This window comes from Oryzias latipes, chromosome 19 (assembly GCF_053564925.1).
Source record: "Oryzias latipes strain Hd-rR chromosome 19, Olatipes_Hd-rR_3.1".
NCBI lineage: Eukaryota > Metazoa > Chordata > Actinopteri > Beloniformes > Adrianichthyidae > Oryzias > Oryzias latipes.
In genome coordinates, this window is record NC_136255.1 from 20,209,890 (window position 1) to 20,220,854 (window position 10,965).

General features: G+C 40.5%; 1 protein-coding gene across 1 annotated transcript; it reads right to left on the reverse strand.

Annotated features, from left to right (window-relative positions):
* Window positions 1-4,425: 4,425 nt before the first annotated feature.
* Window positions 4,426-5,673, reverse strand: LOC101173019 (neurexophilin-1-like). Its single transcript, XM_004080477.5, has 2 exons — window positions 5,475-5,673; window positions 4,426-5,359 (listed from the first exon to the last, which is right to left on the reverse strand). Exons 1-2 carry the CDS (start codon window positions 5,523-5,525, stop codon window positions 4,637-4,639), a joined length of 774 nt encoding a protein of 257 aa, XP_004080525.1. The 5' UTR covers window positions 5,526-5,673; the 3' UTR covers window positions 4,426-4,636.
* Between the last annotated feature and the right edge of the window lie 5,292 nt (window positions 5,674-10,965).

Consider the following 10,965-nt stretch of genomic DNA (forward strand, 5'->3'; position numbering starts at 1 on the left):
TGCAGTTTGAACGTCTGTGTTTTTCTATAATTGAGTATTGATAAAAATGCATATTTTTTTTAGGACAAAAGGGCAGTGAGGCTTCTACTACTTGAAGAGAGGGTAAGTAAGGTTTGTAGCCAGGTGTTGCTTATCTAAATCAGTCCATTATGATTAGATAGGAGTATAGAATGATTTAAAAGTGGGTTAACACACTACTGAGAGGAAAGACGGCAGTTTTCCAAAAGGTTTGTGGCTGCAAAGTCACCGTCTGCAGGATTTTGAGTTTTTTACAGGCTTTTTTGCAACCAGACGTGAAGGAAGAAACCAAATCTTGCAAAAAGTTGGTCGTAAATAAGGAAATGAGGGACAAATCTATATCAAGGTCAGTCTTTAAAGTGTAAAATCATATTTTCATGTATTCATTCATCATGGTGTGACGATAAATCGATTTATCCTTACTAACCAACCAGATCAAACTGTTTCAGGCAAGTTGTTCATCGAATCGATCAAAACCATTTTTCTAAATAAAAGATTTAAGTTATATAGACGTTGGAAGATACCAGTTGTATTGACATATGGTAGGTTTATTTTACAAAAATATAAAAACGACCAAGTGCAAGTGTTGGATTATCCGGGAAACGTCAACTGCACTGCTCAGTACCCAGCTATTTATCTGAGTCACACTGGTTGAAGTTTTGGTTAAAGATGTCCTGGATCCATTTCAGGTTCATAATGAACCAATACCAACTATGAATCGTATCGTCAGTCACAAATTTTGATGTGAATCAAATCGTTAAAATGAATCGGTAGTATTTCATTTAAAAGCAATGCAAATCATTTTGTACATTTCAAATCAAACAAAACTTTATTTCTATAGCAGTTTTCCAACTGGTGCTGCTCAAAGTGCTTTTCATAAAGACAAATTTTAAAAAAAAACAGACACAACATTAAACAAATATTTTGTCAAAAACCATATAATGCCCCCCCCCCCCCCCCCACACACACACACACACACCATGGTAAGAAAAATTATGCAATGTAGAAATCTGGCTTTGTACTGAAGGGGGAAACGATATTTTAGGGACGTTTCCACATACATCATTGACCCCCCCATTTAAGTTCACAGAATCTGCTAACACAGGACAACCCCCCCCCCCACACACACACACACACACACCCCGATCTAAGTTTAAGAACCAGACCTGGGAGATCCCATTGCAGTGACCCCGTTCCCTGAGAAGGGCCAGTCACTGATGTGGAGGATCTCTCTGTGGAAAACACTGGAGTTACAAACAAAATGTACAAGGAATAAAATAAATAAAAGTTGAAACAGATAAATAACCATATAAACCAATAAATAAGCCTTAATATACAGATATAAATCAGTAAATGTGAATAAAAGATCAATCAAATTAAATAAATCAAGCCTCTGGGAGGCTGTTTTCCAGGTGATGTCCGTAAAAAAAACCTTGCTGGATGTTTTAGTTCTAACTTTTGGCTAAAAGGCCCGTGTCAGAGGACCTCAGGCCCGACTCAGCACAGCATTTATCAGCACGGAGGTGCTGATAAATGCTGTGCTGAGTCGGGCCAATTGACACTTGTTACAGCATCATCAACCACCCAGACGGTCTTTGTTGAAATAAATGCAGCACCATGGCAGGTTTTTGGAGATGATGCGGTGGCCTGCAGGGTGAGGATCCAGATAGAGTTTGGGATGCTGTGCCTGGTCCTACACACCTCCAAGACAAAGGAGGAGATTGTGGACTTTTGGATTGTGGACTGCAGCCCATCTGCAAAAACGGGGAGCGCGTGCCCAGCTTCCACTTCCTATAGGGGGATGGAGACCTCAGAAACATCTCTGCAGACATGAAGAGGACCCAATTATAGCTCCAGCTTCAGAGGATCAACGATTTGCCATCCTCTACAGCTGCTGTTTCAGTCTGTGTGGTTCTCCTGCTGTTCCATGGCACACAAAAAAGCACTTCAGGGGGTTATCAACACTGCCCAAAAGATCATTCAAAAGACCTTCTCCATTCCCTACAGGACCTCCACAGCGCCTGCTGTCTCTGGGGGTCTCGCAGCATTTTGAGAGGCACACCCTGAACACCAGGTATTAGAGATGCTGCCCTGTGGTAATAGGCCAGAAATGCTCGCAAGTCCCTTTTTGGAACTCTGAGCACTTTACAACAATCCAATTCCAGCAAAAGTTTTGAGATTTTTGCTGGAATTTCACTACAGCTCAGTTTAACGAGTAGTGAAAAAGAATATTTAATGTCATTAAACAACATTTGGAGACACAATAAAAGCATTTCCCTGGTCAAATGCATCAACAGGAGAGATTTTATTTTATTTTTTGTTGGATCTGAAAGTGATGTCCTGGAGCCAATAATAAAATCAAACATTGTTCACAAGATCCCAACCTCAAGTCAAGGTCCCTCCCTGCTAAAAACAGGTCCAATTGACAAAGAGAGACTTTTTATTTTTTCTTAGCTGAAAGGTTTTGCTGAAAGAAAATATTGGACTCCATTTTGGTTCCAGGCAAGGCAAAGTTAAGTAGCAAAAAAATCTACAACAAAGATGGAATTTTCTGTTCTTTCTGCAATGTTTTTGTGCATTACTGTTTTATCTGTGTATTTTTCTCATTATTTTATGACTTATAGTGCTAATCTGCACTGCAGAACTGTGAATTTCTTAACTTTTTGGAAGAAACTAGACACTTTTTTCATTATTAATGTATATATTTCTTATTGTTTTCAGCCCTAACTCTTGCTGGCCTGGTGTAAGGAGGTCAATAGTTCAGTCCTAACTCCAGCACATTTGGAAATGTGAAGAATGGGGTGTAACAGACGGGCTTTCTCTACGTTAAACATAGCTTGACGTAATTTATTCCCGCAGTGAACTGCAGGCCTGAAATGTTGCAGACAGACCCGGAGGAGGTGATTGTGTGAACGCAAAAGTGTAAAATTAGCCGGTCTCCGTGGAGAGAATCCCTGCAGCGCTCTTGAGAAGACACAGTCCAAGGCAGAGCGTGGAAGAGTCGAGGAGGTAATTGTCTGGTGACCTTAAATGGGGAGTTTTCTTTTTCTTTGCTTCAATATTTTTCAAGTTCTTTTTAGTTATTGCTGAAGCTCTCATCAATTCTTTGTTTCGGTTGTCTTTGGGGAAACTTGAAACTTTTTTTCAAAATGAAAAATAATCTTTCATGACCCCGGAGTTTCCACAGAGTGAATGAGATTTTTTTGACCATGTATTTTTTTGATTGCTACAGTTCCACACAAAGTTTTTCTTGTAAAGTTTGTCCAGCGCATACATCCTGGTTCATATCATTTTAAAAAAGAGCTTAAAAGAATTCAATAAAAACTAAAAGCATGATATCTAAATAAATGAATGCTTACCATTTTCCCTCTAATATGATTCAAAGCATACACATGGTCCAAAAAGTGATACATAAGATTCAACTGCCTTTGTGGTGATGCAGTCCAAGTTTTTTGACTAAATTGATAAAATCTAGCTTTATAAATATTTGACATTTAAAACTATAAATGCCTTTTTTTCCTTAATGGCCCATTTATGAAGTTAGATTTTTTGCCCACATATTGTCAGTCTGTAATAAAGTTTGTACTTGTAGTAAGAGATTTGTGCAGCTGCAGAAAAAAATTGTTCACCCATAAAAATGCTTTGTCCGTGTGTGAAATGTCACGTGTGTATGTGAGCACACGCACTGATCTACAATGACAAAACCAAATACAATTCTTTTGCTTCTCAATAAATCCACCAATCAGCAGCCTTTCACTGTCACACAATCCGTCCGCTGCTTAGACCAGCCCATCAGATGCATGATGTCCTTGCCAGAAAAAAGAAAAAAAGGACGAAAGATTCACGGAATATGGTAATTGCTGTAATTCATTACGATGCTGCAGCAAAACAAAAAAAGTGTTAATCATGAGTTTAAGGACGTTCTGATGATTTCTTTTACCATTTCATCTTGCCTCCATTGTGTAGATGCCCAGATGCCTGAGCCACCCCAACCACCTCTTGATGTGAGGGGGCAGCGGCTCTACTCCAAACTCTCGCTAGGGGACGGAGCTTCTCACCCTATATCTGAGGTAGCGCCCAGCCCCAGCAGTCCGTTTTGACCCAGAACCCTCCCCACCAACCATCAAGATTCTGTCACGTTGCCTGGATTGGCGTCACTGGGGCCCCGCTCTGAAGCCAGGCCTGGGATCGGTGCTTGCAGGCGAGCACCTGGTGGCAGGGGGGGTGGCATCAGAGCTCAAAAGGGGGCCAATGCAATGTGGTTTGGCAGGTGGTGGAAGACGGGTGTCTCAGTGGCCCAAACCCCGGTCAGACTTTGATATAATATTTGATTTTTTTTAATTTGCCTGTATTTTTGGGTAATTATGATAAACACGTTAGTTTCTTTTTTTTACATAAATGTCACACTTAATCAAATATCCATTTATTTCATGTTCTTACATTATTTTCACAAACATGTTTCAAGCTTAAGTGAACAGCAAGCATTATGTTCAACTAAAAAAAAAACATTTCTTTCAGAATATTTAGGGGGGAAAAATTCCACAGTCTCTCCTTAGGCTCAGCCTTAAAGACTGAAAGTAGATTCAGCTTCCTTGGAGTTCATCCTTTTGACCTGCATTCAGTCAGTAGGCAGGAAGGCAGGACTCTGGGATCTGTAGTCCGGACAGACTTTCTGAACCAGCCGGTAGTCTGTGCCGTAGAAAGACACATAGACACAGATCACCTGGAAGGGTTTGGAGCACATCCAGGTGACATGGCTCTGTGTTTGCTCCTGGTCGCAGGTCTTTGACGGGTCGTAGTTGCACAGCATCACCTTCCTGCTGCTCTCAGTCTTCTCAAAATCAACTCTGCAGTTGAATGTCTTTGAGTCCTTGGGGTTGACCACGCTTTGGCGCTCCAGGTCGAACTCCAGCTCTTTTAAGGGTGGGACGAGGCTGACGGACACGTTGCCCACACCTGTGGAGTTGTGACGGAAATAGACGCCAAGAGAGCCGTTGCCATGATCCACAATCTTTCCTATAATCAGCAAGTTCAGTTTGACCGTCTTGATGTTGGAATAAAAGTCCCCCCAGTTTAACGTCCTGGAGAGTTTTGACATTCCATGAAATTTCAAGCTGGGCTGATGCTTCACCTTCCTGGAGGGGTTGGAGTGTGAGCTCCATGACCCAAACCCCTGCTTTGAGTCCGTCACGGACGACCTGGTGGCTGGTTTGAAACTCTGGGTGACACTCGTGCCGTCAAGCACCCAGTTTCTCTGCGAGGAAACCTCCTGGTTTCTGTAGAGGTGAGAGGAGGGCGTCTTGTTGAAGTTGCCGTCCGTCTTAGGTGGAAGAAGAAACAGCTGGACAGAAAAAAAAATCAGGCAGTAAGCATCTCTAAGCCCTCTAATTTAACAGTTCCCTATATCCAATTTATTCAAAAAAAAACTTTATTTTATTAGTGACTTTCATCCTTACCAGACAGAAGGTTCCTCTCAAAAGAGTCCAAACAAAGAAACACAGAAACATCTTTATCCTGCACACATTCCAACAGTTTTCCTCTGAATGGGTAGTTCATCCAGGCTTAGGGAACTTTGGACGATCCATTTCCAACTGTTAAATCCACACGACGGGACAAAGAGACAGCAGGAAAGCTGACCGTGTGCTGCTGCTTTCATTCACAACACACAGATTAAGAGGTGCCCCCACCCCCTTTAACCGGAGGATACCCACACACCCCTTCCTCGCTCGATTCTCATCTCACACAGTTAAACACTTACATTTATGTATTCAGTTTAATCTTTATTGTCAAAATTTCACAGCATTGTCCTTAATTAAAATTAGACTGGTAGGAGTATTAATTTAAAACAAAGAATATAACGAAAAATCCTACACCCAAAAAGTGTTGCTGCCATCTTGTGGTCAGACAAAGAAATGCAGGCTAGACTAATGGGATTTTGCCGTTAGTTTTCTTTTTTAAAAAAGGAAAGAAATATGCTGGTTTTAGTATGTTTCAGTGTTTTTCAATCAATTTATTATTTAAAATTATCCCCTGCATTATGCGCGGTCTCATAGAAAATAACTATTTTCCACGTTTATTAGTTACTTTGGTTCTGGATCTTTGCTGTAAAATAGTTTACCTGTTAACTAACCTCATCCTTTAACATTTATTCCAGCTTGTCGGAGGTATTGAACTTCTGAATATGAACAAATTGTGTAGTTTGCGTTGTGAATTTGCACTTCCAGTTGTTTCCTGCAGAAACCCTTAAAAACCTTACAAAGGCAAATGATGGAATGATGCACGCTGTTACATATTGTTATCAAGTTCTAAAAAGGCCTTTAAAGTTAGTTATTCAGAGTCAGAAAGTCACTGCCTATCTGGAATCTACTTTTTTTCCTTTATATTTGTCAGGTTTTTTGGTTTATTTGTAAAACCTTCCTTTGGTTTCAGGTGTTTTTGTCAACATTAAGATTTTTTCTGCAGGATATTTAAAGTTTTAAGTCATGAAATATCACATTGGATTTGATTGTTTTATGTCAAGCATTGAAAATACAGATTTTTTTTTACAAAAAACACAAAACACAGAAATATCAAACAATAGATATAAAGTTAAATACTTTGACAAAAATGATCAAACTTTTTGCAGTAAGTACAGTCAGAACACAGATGTCAGATTAGATTGATAAAATAGAATGATTATCAAATAAAGTCAGGTAGTAGACATTTAGGGCTTCTTGTTGGGAGGGTGTTTGGGCATCACTGTGGGCAATCAGGCGATGTCTTCTCAGTCTCCCACCTGCCAATTTTAACTTCACCCTTTATTACACACATCCCTTATGCCTCAACAATATACACTCCAACACATGAACCAGGGATCATATTACATTTGAGCCGGGGGGTGTCTGTGACCCCGTGCTGCTGGTTTAGGTCCTTGCCCTCAAGCATTGGTTCCCTCTAAGATTCCAACTGTGGTCGGGCATTGTTTACTACGCTCCCCAGGGACACTTCCTCATGGGAGGATATGGGCGTCCCCTGCCTTGCTCTTTCCAAACACCCCGCAGGTTGGGAGAGTGGTTGCTTGGAGCATACAAGGGCTCTCCCTTGGGGTGGTGGGGCCCTGGCTCATGCCTGGGGTTGGGGAGGGCGGATGCCTGTTCGCTGGGGCCTGCACCCTCCGTGCTCCTATGCCGCCCTGCTCTTTGGTGTTGAGGGCCCCTGTGGCTGGCCCTGGTCTGGGTGTCTGGCTGGGTTGCCCAGCCGACGGATTCCATCTATGTGCTATACCATGCCGGTGTCTGGGGGGCATCTGGGGGGATCTTGGTGTGTTGACAGCTGGGCACTCTCCCTTTTTTTTACATACCATCATCCACCTCAGCAGTACATAAACACCTGTCTGAGCAGAGGTGTCAGCTCACCTTTGCACAATAGTTTGTGTGACAGATTGAAATGCTTTAAATGAGTTTGTTTGTATGCATATGTGTGTGTGAACTGTAGTTGTGTTGAGTACATGTTGACATGATGGTATGTGAATATTTTTGGAGCCAACAGGTATGTTTGTGACACTAAAGTATGTGTGGACAGCCCCCCCTCCCCTTTTGACTAACATTCACACCCGACAGTAATGATGAGATCCTCCAGCACCTTGTTGCTTTATGATTGTACCCCCCCCCCCACACCATCTCTGTAATCATCCTCCAGATTTCCTTAATGCCTCTTTTCCTCCCTTTCTTCTGTGCCTTTACCCCCTGTCTCCAACATCCCGCCCTCCTTTCTTCTTCTTCTTCTTTTCTGTCCGGCCCAACACAAATAAGGAGACAAATGTAATCAATTTAAATAAAGTTTAGCCTAAATTACAAACTGATCTAAAAACATTCACCATCTCCAGGATCTCAGCTCTTTGTTCATCCAAACAGGCCCTGATAAAACACTGAGGAGTTAGGAATATGAAAGATCATAAAACACTTTTTTCTTTCTGTTTATTTGACTCTATTAAAGACATTTTGATAAGAATGATGGTACCCCAATTTAGCTGCTACAGCTGTTTTCTGAAAAAACTGTTTCCGCCAAATTAACTGTATCTGCCAATCATTCTTGGAGGCTTAATCATCATCAGTCTGACCAATCAGAAGTGGTTAAAGTCTTCACTTCCTTGTTCCGATTCTGCTCATAAAGTCGCTCAGTTCCAACAAAAACACCGGCTAAAGCTCGTCTTTAGCGGTGTAGCCACAGAATTCGCTGTCAGACCGTGGAACAAGTGAACAAAACAATGAAGCTCAGAGACGAGAGTCTGCCTGCATTCGGCAGCTGTTTGCACTACATCTCCCATGTTGCATTGGGTTAAAGTGACAGCATCTCAGCGCACAATGAGTCTGTCTTCCTTGTTAAACATCTTGAAACCACAAGGAACACACATCAAACAGTTTTTAAATCTTCTAACTTAACTTTTATTACATCTTTTAGAAAAAACAGCTGCAACTTCCAGCTTTTTCTGCCACAATTATCACAAAAATCCAGGTGAGATTGCAGAGCTGCTGTAAATCAATACAGACTATGAGTTTCTCCTTTTTTTAAAAATTTTTGAATGCTGGTGTGCCGCGGGATATTTGTCGAGTTTAAAATGTCCCATGGCTCAAAAAAGGTTGAAAAACACTGTTAGAAGATCCAGAGCCCCCTGTTGTTACAGTGAAATATGTCCAACACCAGAGGCCTTCAGCTCCTATCTGTGTGCTGTCAGCTGTTGAACAGGACAAAAATATATATAATATAGTCAAGTAGAATCAAATTTGTTACTTGAAAGGAAGCAGGAAGAAGCAAATTTATATAAACCCACCCCATTGTGCTATTTTTTTAATGTACATTTTTACATAGTTGCCATAATCTGGTCTGGTCAGGTTAGGGGCAGATTAGTTATCTAGTAAAAAAGAGAGTGCGTTATGATTATCCTCAGAAAACATTCTTCTAAAATGTAAGCAAACATTAATATCAATCACACTTCATGCATATCAGTATTTATAGATTATCATCATAAAACATTATCACGCTAATCCAGCAATCATTACTTAACATTACTGATCTAGTGAAAAAAAATCTACGGCTCATTGATGATCATCAGAAAACGTTTTTAACATCATTTTCAGTAAAATTAAAGTTTAGTATTCATGTTCATAAACAATGAAAAAACTATTAGTCAGACAGTAAAAATCACCAATATTAAGCATCTTATGTTGATTTAACAGTGTTATTGTTTAAAGACTTAGTGTGGGTCTGAGTTCAAAGTGTTGCATTAACACTATCTGGTTAGAGCGGTGTTCTGAACAAACACTGACAGGAAAGAAGCCTCATGCATGACTTATTATAAAAACACTCTGCTATTCTATGCTGTCACCACAACCCTTTAAAACAGAAACTTTATCAACAATGAAAAGAAAACTCCATAAATTCTTCATCAAGAACGATTTGTTCTTTACTTTGTTGTGAGAAGTTATCAGTTAATCCCCGCTTATCTCCTATCTGCTTCTGTTTCATGTCACAGGCTTTGTTCAGACCAAAAGTCAAAGTAATGCAGTCAAAGAAGCATCTTAATAGTCTTCTTCGGGGCCATGGCGAAGAAGGCTCAGCATCCAGCATCAGAAACTCCAAAAAAAAGAAAGTAAAACAATCCTAGACGATCCAAACCACCCTGCTCACCACTTGTATGACTTGATGCCCTTAGGAGGCCGTCCATCAGGTTATACTCCACCAGACTCACCAACGGCTTCTTTCCCTGGGCCATACGAGTGCTTAACACCATCAAATGATCCTTCTGAAAATGGACAAAAACTGTAACCCTATAACCCTATTTATTATTGTGTCTCCTGTACTTTTTCAATTGTCTTATTCCTTGTGCTTTTTTTTGTAAATCATTTTCTTTTAATTTTTTTCTTACTTACTATAGCCCTGTGCACTGCTGCTGTTGTTGCTATTCTATTTTAAAGACTTCTACATGGAGACATTTGAAAGGATTTAAAGCCTTAGTCACATGCACCTGTACGTGTGTTGACCTGCACGAGTGCTCCGGGTTTCTGGTTTGTCCAGGCTAGTTGAGGTTCAGAGAAGAACGGCGGCATCTTGAGGCTTGTGCGTCCACTTTAAGGGACCTCATGGAACGTACGGTTGTCGTGTGTGGTATGAGCATCGTCAAGTATTTGTAAGGGTTATGAAAGTTGCGGTCACTTACGATGTACGGGTGATGCTGTCGTTCGGTGCCCTTATGCTACACTCCAGTCGTTAGTAAGGAGGGTTTCACTGTTCATTACTGACTCCGCGCTAATGCTGCACGCATGGAGTAAGCTGGTGAGACGAAATAAAGGGCACTCATCACCTGAACAGCAAAACAGAAAAAATGAAAAATCCATATGACGTGCCAGCTTCACCCACTTCACCCTTACATGTTGGATGAGTTTTTGCTACGACCTGTCGCCTGCAGCATACCCGTATAAAAAAAAAAAAAAATGAGCAAAAACATTTTTGCCACACGTGCTTTACCTAGTGATCTAAGACTTTCCAGCCTGCAACTCTGAGGCTAATTCCTAATGAACTACTGCCGCTCTGCAGAAACTATGTGACAGAAATCCACACAGTTTTATTGACTTAGGCTAAAAACAGCATAATTCTAATTACAGACCACTGGGAACGCTTTTAAAATAGATCAAGAGATGATCAAAGTGAGTCTTTAGTGTTTTCCTTCTACAAGGAAAATCTGATAAGGGGGATAATTTATAAACAAGAAGACTATATTACAAATGGAAAAATAAAAATTAATTAGACTTTTGGACATCAGAAAATGTATGCACTGACATGTTTTTTTTAAAGAAAAACAAAATTATGACTAAGAATATAAAAGCTGTCAAAATAATGAAAAGAGGTGGATCTTGGTTATATTTAACGGTAAAAAATCCTTTTCACCTGCGTCTAAAGTTGTGTTTGAAT